The sequence below is a fragment of the Zootermopsis nevadensis genome, unplaced genomic scaffold (assembly GCF_977971745.1).
Source record: "Zootermopsis nevadensis isolate Lab colony 2312 unplaced genomic scaffold, Znev_1.0 Znev_ptg000007l, whole genome shotgun sequence".
NCBI classification, from domain to species: Eukaryota; Metazoa; Arthropoda; class Insecta; order Blattodea; family Termopsidae; genus Zootermopsis; species Zootermopsis nevadensis.
Window position 1 is genome coordinate 1,708,043 of NW_028259139.1, and position 21,864 is coordinate 1,729,906.

A 21,864-nucleotide genomic window follows, 5' to 3' on the forward strand; every position below is an offset into this window, starting at 1 on the left:
AGTTTTTCAACGCCCCATTCTTTATGTAACCCGAAGGCTCATTACTCTCTTCACAGGTGACTGGTCCCTCTCTACCTTGAGGCAAGTGAACCCAGTCCACAAGATCCCAACCAGTTTAAGATCAATTTTAATGTTATCCTTCCACCTGAACCTGGTACTTCCAGGTGGTTTATATTCAGATTTTTCGGCCAAAATTTTGTATACTACAGTCAACTTTCTACGTCTAACTCCACCCTTTGGAAATCCACGTCTTAAAATCGATCATAAAGGTAGATATTTCAAAGACAGATTTCGCCAGTCAATGTAATGATCTCTGTGTCCCCGACAGGCGCGCTGTGACTGCCTGCTGGTAGGGAAGGAATGCTGGAGAAGCGGCGGTATGGGGCGGGACTCCCCACGTCTCCGCTGCTGGCTGCCATCTTCACAGCGGTGGTTTGCCTGTTCCTGTGGTACCTGTCAAGCTGTCCCGAACATCTGGCCGTCCAGCTCGTCGCCCCGAGCTACCTCCTGCTGTTACCCGGCAACGTCACATCCCTACCGCCGCCTTACCCCATGCACAAGCTGGCACCCGACGACCGCGCCACCCTGATCGACGTGAAGGACTTCGCCTTCCAGTTGAACAACTACCCGTGTAACGGGTCGAACTCGCTGTTGTTGCTGGTACTCGTGCACTCGGCGCCGGGAAACGTTGACAAACGCCGGACGATTCGCGAGACCTGGGGACGCGGGGCTCACCGCGTGCTGTTCCTATTGGGTGCCGTGCAGTCGCCCGCCGATCAGGCCGCCCTCGAGGAGGAAAACCGAACGCACCGCGACCTCGTGCAAGGACGATTCCTCGACTCCTACCGCAACATGACGTACAAGCATGTGATGGCGCTCAAGTGGACAGCGTACTATTGCCCCGGCGCCCGCTACCTGCTCAAGACGGACGATGACGTGTTCGTGAACACCCCCGCGCTACTCGACTTTCTGGCACAGGACCTGTCGCCGTGGGGCGCTCGCCGCCTCATACTGTGCGAGCCGTTCTCCTCCGCCTACGTGAAGCGCTCGTATCGGTCGAAATGGCGGGTGTCGCCCCTGGAGTACCCCGGGCGCATGTACCCAGCCTATTGTGCGGGCTGGGCCGTGCTGTACTCCCCCGACGTTGTATTCTTGCTTTACCGCGAGGCACAGCGCACGGAGTATTTCTGGATCGACGATGTTCACGTTACAGGCACCCTAGTGGCACGTGCCAACCTGACTCAGACCCCGCTCGGTTCCCTGGTGCTGTCTTCTCACCAGGTCCAGGCCCTGGTAGGATCCAGGAGTAACGGTTCAGATGTCGGTGTGTTCCTCTTTGGATCACCGAACCTTTCGCTCAGCGACATCCATCGCCTGTGGCAGCTCGTGCAGGAGAGGAGGGCCGTCTCCTGACGGACGCCCTTGCAGGAACTCCCCCAAGTGCCTTCTCTTTAGTCAGAGACATATTTTTCTCGTTTGTTTGCGATATAGGTGGAGGAAGGCTAGTGAAATTTTTACAAAATATGGCTTACGCTTAAATAGCTATGTACTTAAAAAAAAGAATTGAAATCGATATAATTTCTGGCTTTTGTACGGGTTCGTGGCAAGTGAAAGTTTATTTATAAAGAAGTCTATTATGATTGTCTACAGCAAGAACATCGTGATAAAGAAATATATACATATATAAAATATATACATATATTATAAGTATTTTCGTAAGGAGTGGATTCTCAGACAAATTGTAGTGTTGTTGCCGGTCTACTGGGTCAGCACGTGTATAATTTATTTTAACTTTGGAACGATATTTTTTCAGAGCGAATGTCTTGTGTGTCAGCTCAACTCTCAGTGGAGATCAGGCCCTAAATCCATGTGCTTACTTCCCATTGCCAGGGTGACTGTGAGGTTCCCTTCTGTATATTACCCTCTTGACTCTTGTGCACTCTGTTGCAAGATGGCAGCATCCTTCTTGTAACCCAGAAGACGGAAATCTTCATACTCATCGCCCTGATGACGGAGGCAGTATGACCTCCGAAACGTCGGTTAACATCGACCAGACTGCACAGCGCAACAACCCAGAAGACAGAAATCTTCATACTCACCGCTTGTTTATTTAATTACTGCTAGGCAATTAGCAGACATTTCGTGTTCAAACATCTCTGTTTTAATAATGATGATGATGGTGGAGAGACTGATCCTTGGATGAGAGTTGATAAAACAGGCTTTATAAGTCTATAAAATAATAATAGTAATACTACTAATAATTGTATAATACGTGGGTCCAATCACAATCGTAGCTTTATGCCTAGCTTGCACTAACACAGAGCTCATTACTAGCATTATGTCAGACGTGATCCATTATCTGAGTCGTACAGATTGAACACACAAGTTATCTGAGCAGTTTTGAAATATTTATTAACAAAATCTAAATGCCATACTGGGAACGATCCGGTCTTCAAGTGCCTGAGCACTGGCTTGATCTATAGAGATTTTGGTAGGACACCCTGGACGAGGGATCGGCCCTTCTCAAGGCCAGCACGACACAACATCCATGGCTTGAGTGGGATTCGAACCCACGGTCCCAGCGGCCACTGCGGGCCCCGATTTAAATTTCATACAGAAGTGAAAGTCACACCATTGGAAGGATAACTTTTTAAGAAAAGTTTGATGTGCGGGAAACGTGAGGTTATTCCAATTATGATCGCTAAGAACACAGTAAAATGATGGCTAAAACCCAAGAAAGTGAATTTAATTTGTGCACAGAGGATTTTTAAGTAACTTCCTTAAAGAATTACATTGGTCAGCATTAACAGATTTTATGGAATTGAACTGGAGCACACAAAATTGTTTCTTGGGGGGGGGGGGGGGTCAGTCGCCATTTTGTTGACACCAGTCGTTACACTACAAATGGCCGTCATTATCGTTAGATAACTTCTCATGCCCTTGTTGTAAATTCCATTTTTGTATGCTAAGTAAGTATTTGAAGCTGCTTAGATAATTTGTGTTTGCACATAATGGACCATGCGCAGAGTAATATTAATAGGTTTAATGATTTACGATTATCACGAACATTTAAGGAATCAGAATCTGAGATGATGACGGTGTTTAAATTATGCGTCACGGTTATGATCACTGAACAAAGATAATATGTCCAGCTGAAGTCTTTTAAATGTTTTAAGGTTATCATAGTACAGAACATTGTGTTTAACAGTGCCCAGAATTATTCCTGTCTGTTCCTCAAATGCGTCGTCGGTAGTGTCATTTCTGGAGAATTACCTCATACTTTTCAGTACTGGAACGCAATTCACATCCAGATCTCAAAGAAAACTTTCCATCTTCTGTTCTTTTGCATTTATTTGCGAGGATGTTGAAGTGATAAGCGTTCGCTATTAATACCACCCGAGACGTTTACGGAAATTAGATTAATATGGAATATGGACTAGATTATAAAATTTTACTTTAAATACTAAACAGCTGTGATTTGTGTAGCGTATGAGAAGAACCTGGTTTGAATCTTAGCTAATGCCATGTCATGCTTTGAGATATTTCATGGTTTTCTATCTTTGTCCTAGGCGAATTCTACGTCATTAGCTCAAAATAGATTACGAATTCTCCTCAAGTTTTTAGTTTAAAGTAAATGATAGTCTTTCTGATCTAATTCTGTCTTACATTCTTCCCCTCCCTCCCCCTCCTTCTCATTCCCCTCCTCCCCTTCTCATTCTCCTCCCCTCCCCTCCCCTCCCCTTCTTCCCCTCCTCCCATTCTCCTCCCCCTCCCCCTTCTCATTCCTCCTCCTCCCCTTCTCATTCTCCTCCCATCCCCTTCTCATTCCCCCTCCTCACCCCCTTCTCATTTCCCCCCTTCTCATTCCCCCCTCCTTCCCCTCCTTCTATGGTTCTCTGGTCCGTATTCGGTCCATGGCCTCCTCAATTCTCCTCTTCTGTAAGGTCCGTCTGTCCGAGGCTTTGATCAAGATATCGAAACATCTTCCTTTTTACGGTGCAAGGTTGTTAGCCCTGCGACCAACCCCCCAACCTGGAGTAATCTCAATTACTTATTTTTGAGTTCTTATGGCCGGTACTTAAAACTTGCTGGTTTTAAATTACTTAATTTGTACGTGTATATACAAGTTATTTTGTTTTGGTAAAAATTATTCGAAAAAAGCGAATTCAAGTCGTCATTTAGGGACAGATTTCTGGTCTGTAAGAGAATAAGATCACCGGTTAGGAGTTTATTATGGATGCTGTATAATGCTAGGAGTTGGGGGTGATCAGATGGGATGACCAGAAAATTTAACAAGCCTAACAAAAATAACATCCACAAGATCTTGGGAGGATAATATTAAAATTGGTTTTAAATAAATGTGGTTTGAAAACAGAGATTGGATGCAACTGTCTCAGTTATGTTTCAGTGAACAAATTACCTTTCTGGTTCCATAAAGACATGGATTTTTTAAGGAGCTATTTCAAGCAGTTAAATTGTGAATGGGGAAACAAACAATTTTAAAGTGATTTGTAATGCAGCGTAATATTTGTGGATGCCTCCCGTTTTTAGAATTTCATTTTATTACGCATAAATATTTGCTTGTTACACTAAACAGAATCAAAATAGAAAAGTAACCAATAACTCTTTTAAAACTTTCGTACACTTTATACACGTGGGAGCAACAGTAATTCTGTCTGTTGTTTTGTATGGGGTGCGAAACATGGTCTCTCACTCAGAGGGAGGAACACAGATTGCAGGTGTTTGAGGAGGATATTTGGGCCCCGGAGAGAAGACGATGGGGCGTGGAGAAAATTGCATTATGACGAGCTTAAAAATCTGTACTCCTCCCCCAGTATTGTCAGGGTGATTAAGTCGAGAAGAATGAGATGGGCGGGGCATGTAACGCGCATGGATGGGACAAGAGGTGTGCACCGGGTGTTGGTTGGGAAGCCTGAGGGGAATAGACCTCTGGGGAGACCTAGACGTAGATGGGAGGATAATCTCAGGCGGGAGGAAGCCTGAGGGGAAGAGACCGCTGGGGAGACCTAGACGTAGATGGGAGGATAATCTCAGGCGGGAGGAAGCCTGAGGGGAAGAGACCGCTGGGGAGACCTAGACGTAGATGGGAGGATAATCTCAGGCGGGAGGAAGCCTGAGGGAAAGAGACCTCTGGGGAGACCTAGACGTAGAAGGAAAGATAACCTCAGGCGGGATCTATGGGAGATAGGAGTTGAAGGCGACTGGATTTTGTTGGCCCAGGACAGGGTCCGGTGGAGGGCTTTGGTTAATTCGGTGATGAACCTTTGGGTTCGGTAAGCCATCTGGTTGGTTGGGTCCACTATTTGGGAAGCCTGAGGGGAAGAGACCTCAGGGGAGACCTAGACGTAGATGGGAGGATTATCTCAGGCGGGATCTATGGGAGATAGGAGCTGAAGGAGACTGGATTTTGTTGGCCCAGGACAGGGCTTTGGTTAATTCGGTGATGAACCTTTGGTCTCCGTAAGCCATCTAGTTAGTTAGTTAGTTAGAACCTTTGTCTCTGACGTAAAATAAACTGTGGATTGAGTAATTAACGGGACTAGGAAACTTTACACGGCTAGAAGGTCCATGGAGCATTACGTACTTGTTACTTAACTTTATGACAATCAAATCAAGACGGTGAGATGGGTACGGCATACAGCATGCATGTGAGTGATGGGAAATGCTTGTAAAATTAAAGTAGATACAGATGGGAAAGTTTTTAGATGTTTGATCTGACTTCAAATGGAAATGTTTCTTAGGCCTTCAGGATTTAATTTGCTATTTTAATTAATGTGGTTCAGTGATATGTTACTTTGATCACAGTAACGATTCTGTGACTCCATTAAAGCAATAAATTTCTCACGTTGCTTCATGTATTTGGTTTGTTTAATTACATTATATTATTTAGAGTATCCAATTGTAAGATTATGTTGAATCGTGAAATTTTTTATAACGCGGGATAATTATGAAAAACTTCAGTCAAGATAAAAAGCTGGTTTGTACCTGAGATTCAAACCTGGTACCTTTGAGATGAAATTCTCTTCTGCTTAGCCACGCCACAGAAATAGAATGTATTCTCTATGGGAGACATAAAATTAACTTCAAACTTTAACTCATCTGTCAAATGATCAATTTTATCTGAACCTTTGAAAGCTGTTCATGAAAATTTACGTAGTAATGGAATGTTTAATATTTTCACTTGGAACTGTCTCAGAATATTTTGCAACTAAAGACTTATTCTTGATTTTTATGTTGAATTGTAAAGTATTTTTTTTTTAAATATTTAATTTATATGTTGTTATATGTGTATACATTTTTGTATCTACTTTTATTGTGTTGTGATTTTTAGCGATCCTTAATACTCTTCGTGTGACACTTAATTAAGTTCACACTGAAAACATATATTTTGAATCTCTCGTTAACATGTTTGGTACTGCGTACTGCTAACAAGACAGAACGTTAACTAATTAAACTTTGAAGATCACCTTGGAGGCAGTAAGGACCTTTGAAACATCAATCAATTTCTACCAGACTACATCGCACAATATCTCAGAAGACAGTCATCTTTTTACTCATCGCCGTGACAATCTGAAATCTTGCCTAAATACACGTTCTTAATCTGCGTTCAGTTTAATACCAGGTCAGAAGAGGCGTCGACCTGTAGCCGGTGCTCTGAGTATCAGTGGAATTTCTGTTGGTAGAGATAATGAAAGGAATCTTCTCCAGTATTATTGTGTTCTGATTTTGAACTTGGTCGTCTGATCACCAGAGATCACTAAAATCTAAAATACATTACTCTGTCTCATATGACGCGTGTATATGAAACTTAGTTTACAATTATATTACTAGGTTAACATTACGATGAATATTACTCCTTTGTCCATAGTTTTTACTATGTTATATGGCAGTATCACGTGATGGAGTCTGAAAACTTTAAAGATTTCTCCGTGACCTTCAGCGTGGGTTGTTCTCAGTCACTTCAAACGATATTAAGCTACTGTTAAGATGAAAATATAAGTCATAGTTCATAGCCCTTCATTTAGGAATGGAATTACAATGTTTAAAAATCACTCAACGTACAAATGTTAAAATTTGTGGAAGCGGTTAGAACGCTGGCCTTGTAAACCTGGGGGTCTCGGGTTCGATTCCCGGCGGTGCCCGAATTTATAACTTGTGTTGGGCAAGGCCGTGGTCTAGGCAACACGGAGTTTTCCTCCGGGGGCTTTCCCGGTTTTTCCGTGGCATCCCATTCACACACAGAAGAAGGCAATGGCAAACCAGTTCTGGATCATCTGCCAAGAACGTATATGAACAGGTCCCAGTCCGAGAAGAGAAAAGGATGGAAGGATCCTGTTCATATGGACCTGTCGTCAGATAGAACACTAAATAATAATAAGATGAGGTGGTCTAGCGGTTAGAACGCTGGCCTTGTAATCCTGGGGGTCTCGGGTTCGATTCCCTGGGGTGCCCGAATTTATAACTTGTGTTGGGCAAGGCCGCGGTCTAGGCAACACGGAGTTTTCCTCCGTGGCATCCCAACAATTACTCCATTCACACACAGAAGAAGGCAATGGCAAACCACTTCTGGATCATCTACCAAGAACGTATATGAACAGGTCCCAGTCCGAGAAGAGAAAAGGATGGAAGGATCCTGTTCATATGGACCTGTCGTCAGATAGAACACTAAATAATAATAAGATGAGGTGGTCTAGCGGTTAGAACGCTGGCCTTGTGATCCTGGGGTCTCGGGTTCGATTCCCTGGGGTGCCCGAATTTATAACTTGTGTTGGGCAAGGCCGTGGTCTAGGCAACACGGAGTTTTCCTCCGTGGCATCCCAACAATTACTCCATTCACACACAGAAGAAGGCAATGGCAAACCAGTTCTGGATCATCTGCCAAGAACGTATATGAACAGGTCCCAGTCCGAGAAAAGGATGGAAGGATCCTGTTCATATGGACCTGTCGTCAGACAGAACACTAAATAATAATAAGATGAGGTGGTCTAGCGGTTAGAACGCTGGCCTTGTGATCCTGGGGTCTCGGGTTCGATTCCCTGGGGTGCCCGAATTTATAACTTGTGTTGGGCAAGGCCGCGGTCTAGGCAACACGGAGTTTTCCTCCGTGGCATCCCAACAATTACTCCATTCACACACAGAAGAAGGCAATGGCAAACCACTTCTGGATCATCTGCCAAGAACGTATATGAACAGGTCCCAGTCCGAGTAAAGGATCGAAGGATCCAGACTTTGGAAGCTGAGAAAGTAAGAAAATTAAGAAACTTTAGGAGTGAGATGAAAATATATGAGATGTGACTGTGAATTTTATCTGATGATTTAAGTGAATGATCTTGTCGCTAAAATTTTATAAATAGTTATCTGAGTATAGAAATAACAGAAACAAACATGGAAGAGTTCCATCATAAATATTTACAAAAAAACGTATGAAATTTTTTGCAGTGTGGATGTTGGTTCTGTAGCTTGTGAAGCCTTGAGGACTTATAGGTTAGATACCACAATTTCAGAGTAACATTACTGTAGATAGAGACAGTATTTTTCTCAAAAAGTGTTTATATCTATCTGTAAATCCACACAATATCACAGCCGAGAAAACGGACATCTTCGTTGCCACGAGAACCTCAAATTTAAACTTTTTATATTAACAAATATACAACTTATAATATAGTTCATTGCATGCATCGGGAGAGATGAGAAAAGCGTACATAATTTTTGTAAGGAAACCTGACGATAAGAGACAAATTGGGAGATGATAGATGCAAGGATAATATTAAAATTGATCTAAGAGAATAGGGTGGGAAGAGTGGACTGGATTCATTTGGCTCAGGATATGGATGACTGGTGGATCGACTCCTGTGAACACATTAACTCTTTAACGATCAGTAACGCTGCATTTTGAATTTATAGGTTTCATACGATTGTAGCACAGGATATGTCAAATCAATGAGATGGAATCCTGTTTCATAGAATTGGTATTAAGGTTTGTGTTTGTGTACTACGCTCTTTCGTTTTGTTTTAAAAATATTAAACTCACATTTTCTTCGTAACTTAGTTTCAGAACGGTTCGTAGGTTTCGGACGAAATTACAGTGTAACGAAGATACTGTCCTTAATTATTAAAATTTATCCTCCTTGGAATACACTAGTGGTCTCAAAATTTAACGCAGTCATGTTATTCAAACTTTGAAACCAAAATGTAGAAAATACGTCTAGAGGAAAGTATATGACAGATCAGTGACTGGCTGCAGACTTTAATTCCAAAGAGGTGCATCAGGAATTTGTGTGTCCGAGTGTCTCCGGGGTCCACCAAGCTTCATTTTCGGAATTTATCGGGGCCGTAAGAGCATGGAGGTAACCCCTGAACCTTTATGGAATGTTGAATGAAATGTATGTGCCTTGAATAAGCCCGTGTTCTCACAAATTCAAGAGTGCTATTGCCCATCTAGAAACATAATTTACAAATTCACGCTGTCATATTTAAAATATTGAACTAGATGAGAGATGCACACAAAATTTGTTTTGCTGGGAAAAATTACATCAAGAGTCTAATTGCGAGATACAGGAATAGATGGAAGGGTAATATTAAAATGGATCTTGCAGAAATGTAGTGTAATGTGAACTGGATTCAACTGGCACAGGATACAGTCTAATAAGCTGGTTTTGCTGAATGTAGTAGTGAAACTTGCAATTTCACAAAAATTGAATTCAAGTCAGAATCTTTAATTTTTACGATCTGCTATCAATAATTACTCAGAAGGTCGAAATATAATCTTACCTGTTTTTATACGCGAAAACTTGGTCTCTCGCACCAAAGAAGGAACATTAATTGGGGGCGTTGGAACAGATTACTGAGATGAATGTTTGAGTAAGAGAGTGAAAGTAACATGAAGATGGAGAAATTTTTAATAAAAAACTAGTTTTGTCATTTTTCGATGAAGATTACGCATAGGGGAACTGAAATATTTGTACAAAATTTTAATCTGAAAACCTAAAGGGAAAGTTAGACAAACAAAATTAAATGGGAGGATAATATTAAAATTAATTTAAAGTAGTAGAGTGTGAGGTTGTGATCTGGATTCAGGTGGCTGTGGTTAGAAGAGTTATGAATATTTGGATTCTGTAAAAGTCGGTGATTTTTACATTTAACTAGACGAATTATTGTCGGTCTCTCAAGAAGGATCTCTATGGATTTTAGTAACTTAGAGGAAGTTTTTGAACAACAGAGAAACTATCAACTTCTCAACAAGGACTCTTCTCTGAAGTTGCCTTCTTATGTTATATGAAACTTAAGTCAAGGGTTATAAGGGCACATTGTTTATTAACAAGGCCCTTAGGATATCAGCTGATGAAGTTCTCAAATCTCTTCTGAGCGTGTGTGAACTAGACTTCAAGACTTCTGTTAACATCTGAATTCCAGCATCATTCAGGTTTTGAAGTTGCCAAACATGTTAGACCTTTGTGTGACCTGTACTTAAATAGTGTATTTATACTGGGGCACGTCCCATTGGTACTTTAAGAAAAATGAAATGCATTTAATCATTGGCGATATTTTCAATGTTAACTATATACAGTCTAGTTTTGTTGTATCTAATCTATTTTTCAGTGTTTAATGAAATCAGAATATATGAAGAAAAAAAAAACTGTATTAAATGAAATTAGATAAAGCAGTTTCCATGAATAATTAAAATTTCAAACATGAAACTGTAGAAGAAATGTTCAGTGATATCTCAGTGGTTGTTACAGACCATACAATGAGAGAAATAAAAAATGATACCAACATTAAAACCACTGTGGATTTTTCTTCAATCCTTTCCATGATGCAGAATCCAGCAGTTAGATCTTACGATAGGGCATACTCCGGAGAATCTGACGTAAATACGTCTATACGGAAAGGAAGTTTATATATTAGCTTTAATTACAACAATATTAACAACAATGCCGAGTAAACAGATGACGTTTCTTAGGTAACAACAATGCCGAGTAAACACGACGTTCCCTAGGTAACCATTGTTGTCGATTTGTTGATATCGATCTTACACATTTTCGTTACACGTTTTCCTTTCACTTGTTTGCAGAATGAACCTTCCGTATAGACGTATTTACGTCAAAAACAGTCCACATGATGGATATGATCTGGGGTTTTTGCTCCTTAATATTAATTACAATTTGTTTGTTTTGTTCTGAATTGTTTATAATATAATTATGAATTTAAGAGTGTGAAGCTTTATTAAGTAACAATGAGAACGTTATCATATGATTCATACTTATTTCAACCTGGAACTGCTTGTCAGGTTACCTTGATACTCTTTTTAGACTGCAAACATGTTCATAACAGATGAGTAATTGTCACAAGGCCATAATATATTCATCTGCGTAATGTCTACCGCTCGATAAAATGACTTCATGCTGGTCGAACGATATCTGATCGATTGTTGGTGACTCCTACCATGGCAGGAAAAAATGGTCGAACGATATCTGATCGATTGTTGGTGACTCCTACCATGGCAGGAAAAGCACACGGACCGGTAACCTCACTTTTGTCTAATGCATTTACTTAAAAAAGCATGGAAATGTATATCCATTTCTTTGTATCCCTTAATTGTGAGGTGTTTAGGCACTGGATTAGTTTTACAAATGTGAACTGGGAACCGGATTATATGCTTCTTGGCTTGTATTTGCATTAAATACGTGAAATGAAAGGTATTAAGTGTTTGATTTTAGAAACTTTCGAATGTTGTTAAAATAAATGTGTTAGTGGGAGGTGTGCATTGAAAGTTACTGTGCGAATTTACTAGGTCTATAACCCGTATTTTACAAGGAGTTAGAGCTTTATTGAGTTTCTGAAAAAAGGGAACTGTTCTAGTAGTAAGTGGTATATGACAATGTAGATCTCGCTTATTTATTCGTATTTTGTTTTGGATATATTTTGTTCACGTATGAATTTGTTTCTTACACCTTGTACTAAAAACAAAGCAAAAATAAATACGTACTGGGTTTTTTTTTTAAAAAAATCCAGTGTTTTAAGTATTTTTGTAAGGACATTGATTGTTCGTTCCCTTGGATGACGTCTAGACCGGCATAATAACGCCGCATGTAATATTATGGACAGTTTTCCTTCTTTCCCCAAAGGAAATTAAGCCCTTTTAACCGCGTTCCCGACAAAGTTTCAAAAAAAGATGTCTGCTACGTCCTCAGTGCCTGTAACAACTCTAGAATCTCTGAACGAATTTTAGTTCAATCATATATCGGGGAGGACTGCTAAGTTTGTCGACACATTCCAGTTTTGCTGAAAATCTGTACAATTTACACAAAAATATACACGATTTCATGCTCGCGGAAGTGACCTTGAAGTCATATGGGAATTCCGAACAAACGCCAGACCACGCTCATGCAACCACATGGGAAATCCTCCGTGATTACGTCATCACCCAGCCAGATTCCTCAGCCATGCTAAGATCATTGGCACCACGAACCCCCCCCCCCCCCCCCCCGTAGGCTCAAGGTTATTGTACCTGTGACCTTGTACATTGCACACAGGATTCAGGAGCTTGTAATGCGTTTGCCTTACAGACAAACAGTACTTAACAATTGTTATAATTAACAATTGGTCTTGGTGTGAGTTCGACACTGACAGTTCGAAACTTTAGCAGAATGAAACAGCGTCATAATGGAACACAGACGAACGTCTCGGAAAGGTAATTATTATTAATGTTTCCTTAAATTAGAGCAATCGTATTTGTGTCTTTACGAAAAAGGTGCATTGCGTAACAAATTGTAAGTAGTGAGAGGTGGAGAAAAGCATTATGTGGGCAAACAGAAGGAAATTACTAGTCATGACGTCAGCTGCACGCTCAATTACATCACTTCCGGTTAGGACAAAGAAAGTTTTTTGTTTTGTTGCACGGAGTTTGCTGAGTACACCTTGAGGTTGGCTGACCTGATCATAGGGGTAGATAATCTCATAGGCCTTACTAAAGCCGGTGACCTTGGACTAGGTCCAGTGCATGGGATTATGACGTTTCTGGACTGGCACCGAGGCATTTTACGGGAAAAGGAAGGCTTCATACTTCCGAAATATTGTGAGAAGAAGACATTATTGGGTCGTGCTATACGCCGCATAGCAACTGTAAAACTTTTACAGACTGGTAGAGACATCTACTTGCAAGGATCATACTAATTCGACCGTGCGCAGTTTTGTTTACGAGGAAATATGATGCGAAGTCGACTGTTTATGTTGTACTTTTCACTTTCAAATGTTGTAAGCCATGTTCCATGCTGCTATAACTTTCAGGTTAGAGGCGGCTCCTGGTGGTGATCCAACAAATCATGAAAGAAGTTTATTTTATCGTGGTAATGGTTGGTGTTTTGTTGATGTCTGCTCATGTGTGGATTTGTACACGTTTGATCATTCTGAATGTAATCGAAGAAGTGTCTTTTTATTCTCCGTGACGACGTCGTCTTTATACCACAACAGCAACATAAGTTCTGAAATGTAAATTTATACTTTAGTTTCAAAGTGAAGCTTGTAACGAAAGTGAGAGGATTATGGTTCAGTCAGTGAATTATCAAGTGAGAACGTATAAATATATCAAGACATCTGTTCCGTCGTCTTACACCTCAATGTTCAGCACAGAAATGGGGCAAGACATTAGCGTTTACAGAGAATCTTGTTTTGTTGTAAGGTAAGCAAAATCAGCATGGCCATTTTTTTTTTGTAATGTATTTAGCTGTCTTCTCTTAATTTAATCAGTTTATATAATTCCGTACACTGATACAATTTGTGCTTGGGACTTGTGCGCTTGGACACTGTGACTATGGGTTCGAATCCCACACAAGGCATGGATGTTTGTCCGCGTTTTTTTGTGTCGTGCTGTCCTGTGTACAGGTAGAGGCCTTTCGACGGGCCGATCCCTCGTCCAAGGAGTTATAATACCAAATAATATCACGTAACCTCCAAGAGAGGCGTCCAAGACCCACACTGGGTTGTAGAGCCAGAGATGAGATGAGATACTCTGTACCTAAACATAAACTAACCTTTGTGATTTTCATTCATAATGTTAATTACAACATCGGAAGAGCTTGTGGTTGCTGTTTATTATAAACTTGCTTTCAGTTACAAGATGGGATCATTTTGGGTGTCTGAGCAGATGTTAGTTGCAATTTTTAAGTTAAAAAAAATCCATTTATAAAGCAATTTAGGTTTTTCTTCTAACGTCAAAGTATAAATGTATCTTCTTCTTAACTTTACGTTGTTGTTCTGTTCAAACTGTCGCAAGTTCATTTCCACTAACTAGCAATAGTCACATAGTCGAAGTCGGTACATTTGGAGGCCCGTTAAACTACTCATCAAACCTACTTTCACCCTTTACCACGTCAATTTCAGTATCCTTCGTTCTGTCACAAATAATACTGGCGAACAGTAAAATGATTACTATTCTCATACGATATTCGTCCTCCAAAAATATTCTCAAACACACTCAATCTATGTTCTTCCGTTAGACGAGAGACCAAGTTACACATCCATACAAAACAATGGATAAACGTCAGAGCCGTTAGAAAGAAACGAAAAATGAAATCTTCTGGTTTATTTATGTAATTCGGTGGTCCTCTGGAACACAGCATCACGCCAAACACTCGAGGTGAGTGTAGGCCTCAACTATTTGGCTAACAGCGCTGGCTGACTGATGAATCTTATCGGTTCTGCTGTGTTCCGGTGTACGGAATAGCACTGGACCGCGAAAACAAGACAGAAGACTTTTTATTATTCGTTTTTTCAGAATGTTAGCTGGGCTAACACGGTTAACGTGAACGCTCAACTCCTGATAAAGTTACATTTGCTGTGTTTCGTAAACCTTAAATTTTGTAAGATTTGAGGTTATGTCGAGTCTCAGATTTGTTTTTAATAGCAGACCAGAAGATAAACTGGATGTTGTGAACTCGGAATTGGGCTCTGCTTTTCGATAAAAACGGGGAATTCCTTGACCAGGGTTATTAAGTTCTAAAGAACTTTTTGTCCACGGCGTTTGTCGAATGTTTTTGATTGGGAAACCGTTAATAGTTGTGACTAGATGCTCTTTGCATGTCTTTTTCGTTCTAATGAGCTATCGTAATACAATTCTTCGAGTTATATTGATTTCCGTTGGAGCGCTACTGTACACTCCTGCGAGGTGGTCACCAACGCAACGAGCATTGATCGATGAATTCTGTGTTGTTTTCATAATGTACTACAGATGGCAGTGCAATTGGCGACAAATTATTCCATCTAATATATTTGTGCTTTGTAATCGATTTTAAGTCACTTGAGTTTTCAAAAGAGTTTTTAAATATTTTTTTGTATTACATTAATGAACTTCAGTGTTAACTGTGGGGTTGATGTATAAAAGTATCAACAATGTCACGCGTGGCTTTTGTTGATGCTTCTACAGCGCCGTCAGACTCTGGCGGTTAGAAAGGCAATCGCTCGCAGGCGTTCTCGTGTGGTTGGCACGAAACGTATTGAGCGACTCGTGACATCCGAACGTGTTGGGGAGATTCAGACAGTAATATAGGCCTAAACCGATCGCGGAAATCGTAAGTACTTCTGAAACTTAATAATGTGAATATAAAGTGGCTTTGTGCAGACAAAAGGAGAAGAATGGAAGTTACAAGAAATATTTAGTGGAGTTTAAGCAATGGAACTTGGGAACTACTTAGCTAACATAATAAGATTTTACCACTGTATATTTAATGTAAAACGTAATTTGAGAAATTTTAAGGGTGTTCAGTTAAATATGTATCTGTATTCAGTAGTACTATTTATAAGAAGTCGATTTGCAGTTTAGACTCCTGAGTGGAGTATTTTTCAGATACATTCTTCGCTGATTTGAGTGTGAGTGTTCGAGGACAGACAACATTTCAGCCTAAAAGAAAGGAGGTAATTACGTGATGAGTAGCTTCAAAATTTGTATTCGTCATCAGGCATCTTAGGAAATTGAGATTACGGAAGATGGGCGAGGTATGTAGAAGGCAGAAGATATATGAGGAACAGTGGAAAATGTATAGTAAACGTAAATGGGAGAGACCACCTGTGAAATTGGTATGTATGGGAGGATAATATTAAAATCGGTATTAATACATCAGATATGATAATATGGACGGGACACATTTGGCTCAGTATAGGGTCCGATAACATTCTATAATGCGGTAATATGAACCTTAGGGTTGAATAAAATATGTGGAATTTCTTGGTTGGGTTCTCAAGGAGGATTTTATTTTATGGAGTGAGCTTTGTGGGGAGTAGTATATAATCTACATCTAAAATAAATTAAATAAATTACATTACTGATTATTCAGTGTTTATCATAAAATAATATATTTTTTTAAATTTTACGTACCCCCTAAGATGTCTTCGCGTACCCCCAGATATAATTTTTCTTCAACTTTGGACCCCCCCAAGTTATACATAGTATATAATCTACATCTAAAATAAATTAAATAAATTGCATTACTGATTATTCAGTGTTTATCATAAAATATATATATTTTTTAAGAAATTTCACGTACCCCCTAAGATGTCTTCGCGTACCCCAGGTTGAATACCACTGATTTAGACGAATATTACATGCTTAATCATTCCTTATCGTACGTGGTTTCCGTACGTCGAGCTACTTTTTGATAAAAATCCTTCTTAAGCGTACAAAAGTAATATGAGACTCTGCCCAGCCTTTCAATCGCCTGCTCTGATTTCAGTAGACTACATGCTTAACACCAGAGTCGGAGAAGTTGCCGAACTCTGACGGCGCTCTGCTTCTGCAGGTTGTTCTCATTGTCTTTTAATATGGTCTCACTTCGTCCCTTATGCAAAATAAACTAGAGGTCTGCACGAGCAGGAATTTTATCTTCAGATATGTTACCCGAATCCTATCGAAGCGCGATCTATTTGTAATCTATCCTGAGTGTCGTGTTATTAATACAGTTTTCTTTTAATACATAAATTATAGTAATCCTTGAGTGAACTAACGATATTTTCTTTAAAAAAAATGAAGTAATGTATCGGATACTAAGTTTGTACGGTTTCATCTCGAACTTTTTCTGGGAGGCAGCAACTACGAACATCTCTGAAAAAAACATCAGACGAGCGAAACTACGAATAACTTTTTCTTTTCGTCAGAAGAATGGCTCAGAGAGAGCCCGAAATGTTCTGTGCTACCAGGCCCGGGCCCGGGCCCGTACAGACCTCTAGGGCGAGCCCTTTGGTGGGATTGAACAGGGAAATCGCTCAGCTGAAGGGGGCCAGGAGTGCTAAAATGAAGATGGCTGTCTTCTGAGTTTTAGGGTCGTATAGTCTGGTAGAAGTTTACCAACGTTTCAGAAATATTGTCTTGATGATGGAGGCAGCAAGGACCTCTGAAACGTTGACATATTTCCACCAGACTACACGACGCCATAACCCAGAAGATATCCATCTTTGGATTCACTTCCGTGAAAATCTCAAATTCTATGGGGTGATAAACTGATTTCGGTATTTTGAGCTTTTAAATAATTTTGTTTCTAAATACACGAAGCAAAATATGACTAGCGGAGTTGTGAGACTAATCACACTGTTGAGCTCATTCTCCCGATTGTCTCAACAGTTATGGAATTATAGGAGGATTTTAGCTGTTTCATGTGATAAGAGCCTGAGGAGTATTATGGGATTTTTGCATTGAAATAGTCGGCACGGACAAGCAACAAGTGTAAATATAAACAAACTGAGGTTTAGCAGTTTTACAAGACAATAAACTTTAGGACGGACGTCGAAATCAGCGGTATGTTGATCATGGCGGTTGCATGAATCAAAAATCTGACTCTCAGGGTTCGATTTCATGATCGCGTGCACCCGAATCGAGTACCCTGTCAGAGTTCTAACTCGCATTCTATTCTTGCTCAATTTTATCAGTCCAATCACAATAAAATATTATTATTAAATATTAAAATATTAATATTTAAATATTCGGTAGAGAGCATCATTTTAATATATTTTAAATATTTAAATGTTAATTGTAATAATATTTTAATATTTAATAATAATATTTTATTGTGATTGGACTGATAAAATTGAGCAAATATATATTCAACACAATATGACGCAACATTATCACCTTCGCATTCCTTTCTAATGTTATTGATTTATAGTGCACCAAAAAGGTATTTACGACACACGATGTGTATAGTTAAAAATTAAAGTTCTTTATGTAAGTTAACTGACGTAATCTTTTAAGAATATTTTTTTCTTTAAAATTTACGTATTAAGAGACTTTTAACATTATATCGTAGGATGATCATTTGATTTATTAATCGGTTTGAAATCCATAATCAAGGCTCTATGAATCTATGCTGTTCTTTCAATGGTCTATGCCCGGTAAACTGATAAGTACAGAACAAATCAGAACAGAGTTTAAAACATATTTTTATGTATTTTGATAACATTTGTGGAACGGGTATACATTAGATGGCAGTTCACCGGATAAAGGTTGTATGAAGGCGGTCATTTACCCTAACACGTTCATTGGTTCTTAGAATTGTATGACACGATTTATAATCTGTTAACAACACTTTGTTTCCAGTCCTAACTTCATTAAAAGTGGGCGCTGAATGGTAATGTATATGTGAGGAAGTGTCATTTGGCGGTAACTTAAGATCTTTTTACCACAGTGTCACGGTATGCTTCCTAAAAGCTCACGCAAATCGACTATGGTCTATATTCTTGCATTTGGATTACACACAAAACTGTATGTACGCCCGCCAGGGGACTTCCGAGGTATCCAGTCACATCAGAACCCTAATGATGGGGACAGAGTTGGTTCCCGAAACGTCGGTTTATTACTATAACCAGTTGACGCGGCTGATTTCCCGAGAAGATTTTATTGATGGCTTTTGTTGTCTGGTAGAACTTTACCGACGTTTCAGAGGTGCTTACTGCCTCCGTCATCAGGGCCCTGATGGCGGAGTTAACACCACAGTTGTGTGGAATCCCTTAAGATGGCGAGATAAGCTGACAGATTATAGCCTTTTATCACTCATATAATTTTCTATATTGCCTACTACGTTGGAATGGGCGACAACATATTATTCTGTAATGAATATAGCACAATTTTCGAGCCTGTTTACGCTTAATCGTAACGAACGTAATTATTACTTTTTTTATTGTCCGTCAGAAATATTTGAACTCTGTTCCGAAAGTTTCTTAAACTATTTTTCTGCTACGCACTGGCCTCTTGTTGACCTTGCCTGCTTATTTTACCCCGTGACCTAGCTTTCGAAACAAGTTCTAGGAACCAGGTCTCCTAGGTTACAATAATTACATGTATAAACGACAGTAGTTGCAGGCGGCGTTCGTGGCTTCTTCCCATATTAATAATAGATTCCTCTGGTATCGGGGCTGTTTTTTGCATTATCGATACAGTTTGTTGTCCATGTGTCACTACGATAGGAAAGATGAAAGGCCTTGGCTGTAGCTATTAGCCAAATTGTATCGTGTATAAGTAATTAACCAGTAATTAATCTACCAGACTACACGGCGGAACAACCCAGAAGACAGAAATCTTCATACTCTGATGATGGAGGCAGTATGACCTCTGAAACGTTGGTTAACATCGACCAGACTACACAGCGCAACAACCCAGAAGACAGAAATCTTCATACTCATCGCCCTGATGATGGAGGCAGTATGACCTCTGAAACGTTGGTTAACATCGGCCAGACTACACAGCGCAACAACCCAGAAGACAGAAATCTTCATACTCATCGCCCTGATGATGGAGGCAGTATGACCTCTGAAACGTTGGTTAACATCGACCAGACTACACAGCGCAACAACCCAGAAGACAGAAATCTTCATACTCACCGCCCTGATGATGGAGGCAGTATGACCTCTGAAACGTTGGTAAACTTCTACCAGACTACAGAGCGCAACAACCCAGAAGACAGAAATCTTCATACTCATCGCCCTGAAGACGGAGGCAGTATGACCTCTGAAACGTTGGTAAACTTCTACCAGACTACAGAGCGCAACAACCCAGAAGACAGAAATCTTCATACTCATCGCCCTGATGATGGAGGCAGTATGACCTCTGAAACGTTGGTTAACATCGACCGGACTACACAGCGCAACAACCCAGAAGACAGAAATCTTCATACTCATCGCCCTGATGATGGAGGCAGTATGACCTCTGAAACGTTGGTTAACATCGACCAGACTACACAGCGCAACAACCTAGAAGACAGAAATCTTCATAATCATCGCCCTGATGATGGAGGCAGTATGACCTCTGAAACGTTGGTTAACATCGACCAGACTACACAGCGCAACAACTCAGAAGACAGAAATCTTCATACTCATCGCCCTGATGATGGAGGCAGTATGACCTCTGAAACGTTGGTTAACATCGACCAGACTACACAGCGCAACAACCCAGAAGACAGAAATCTTCATACTCATCGCCCTGATGATGGAGGCAGTATGACCTCTGAAACGTTGGTTAACATCGGCCAGACTACACAGCGCAACAACCCAGAAGACAGAAATCTTCATACTCATCGCCCTGATGATGGAGGCAGTATGACCTCTGAAACGTTGGTTAACATCGACCAGACTACACAGCGCAACAACCCAGAAGACAGAAATCTTCATACTCACCGCCCTGATGATGGAGGCAGTATGACCTCTGAAACGTTGGTAAACTTCTACCAGACTACAGAGCGCAACAACCCAGAAGACAGAAATCTTCATACTCATCGCCCTGAAGACGGAGGCAGTATGACCTCTGAAACGTTGGTAAACTTCTACCAGACTACAGAGCGCAACAACCCAGAAGACAGAAATCTTCATACTCATCGCCCTGATGATGGAGGCAGTATGACCTCTGAAACGTTGGTTAACATCGACCAGACTACACAGCGCAACAACCTAGAAGACAGAAATCTTCATAATCATCGCCCTGATGATGGAGGCAGTATGACCTCTGAAACGTTGGTTAACATCGACCAGACTACACAGCGCAACAACTCAGAAGACAGAAATCTTCATACTCATCGCCGTGAAAAGTTCAAATCATACAAAAGCAAATACTTTCCAATGCTCAGTAATTTCTACGTTAGTTTGTAGACACATAATTTTATGAATATGTTTTCATGAAAACATAATTTATGTTGTCAGGAATACCACAAGTACCATTGATTGTAAACGAAATTTTGCGTCCGTAGTGTGGAAATGGTGAACCGATTTCTAGCTCTTTTTTTTTTTTTTTTTGAAAGGAAAAAGACTGTCCAAGGTGATTCAGAGCTCTTTGAGAGAGATCATTCAGAGCAGAAATGTGAATAAATTTTCATCATGTCAGGCATCATGTCCGAGTGAAGACGTTCTTACGCCAATGTCTCTTTTTATTGTTATTTTTACAAAATGGAAACATTTTGTTTTAATATAACATGTCAGTCGATTTCCATGTTTGTAATAAATAATAAAGAAAGATAATTTTGCTCTTTTTAGCACACTTTATTACTTTTTTTTCGTGTGGTGGTGACTTGCTGTACTGTGCGTAATCAATCACAGCAGACGTCTGACGTACGTCCACGAACCATCAGCGCTGAGCGCTCTTCATACGAAAGTAATAAATAATACAAAACTACATCAAACTTAAACCGTCTCAACCTTGGAATCTCTGGTGAATCTACAAAAAGTTATTTAAATTTTTTCTCTAAATAATCCACTCAAAATCCTCCCAAAATATCGTACCAGAGCTTCGAATTGCTCTGTACATGTTGGTTTGAGGTTATGTTTAACGCCGCGTGGATTTGTAGGCAGATACAAAGAGGCATTGCGGTTGTGACT

At 40.2% G+C, this 21,864-nt stretch overlaps 2 protein-coding genes across 10 annotated transcripts in view; both read left to right on the plus strand.

Annotated features, from left to right (window-relative positions):
• Window positions 1-10,802, plus strand: part of LOC110834679 (beta-1,3-galactosyltransferase 5) — a 69,724-nt gene extending 58,922 nt beyond the window's left edge. For all 3 annotated transcript variants that reach the window (XM_022074096.2, XM_087343897.1, XM_087343898.1), the window contains exon 2: window positions 329-10,802. In XM_022074096.2, the coding sequence (XP_021929788.1) occupies window positions 361-1,413 (1,053 nt within the window). In that variant the 5' untranslated portion in view covers window positions 329-360 and the 3' untranslated portion in view covers window positions 1,414-10,802. The remainder of the gene's footprint in view (window positions 1-328) is intronic.
• Window positions 1-21,864, plus strand: part of LOC110834681 (band 7 protein AGAP004871) — a 115,007-nt gene that overhangs the window by 58,942 nt on the left and 34,201 nt on the right. For 2 of the 7 annotated variants that reach the window (XM_022074100.2, XM_022074105.2), the window contains exon 1: window positions 15,439-15,587. The exons of 3 other annotated variants lie outside the window; for them this stretch is intronic. The gene's annotated coding sequence lies outside the window, so the exon portion shown is untranslated. Of the gene's footprint in view, window positions 1-13,356; window positions 13,700-15,438; window positions 15,588-21,864 lie in introns of those variants that run through there. 2 more of the 7 variants (XM_022074101.2, XM_022074106.2) reach the window with 2 other exon arrangements.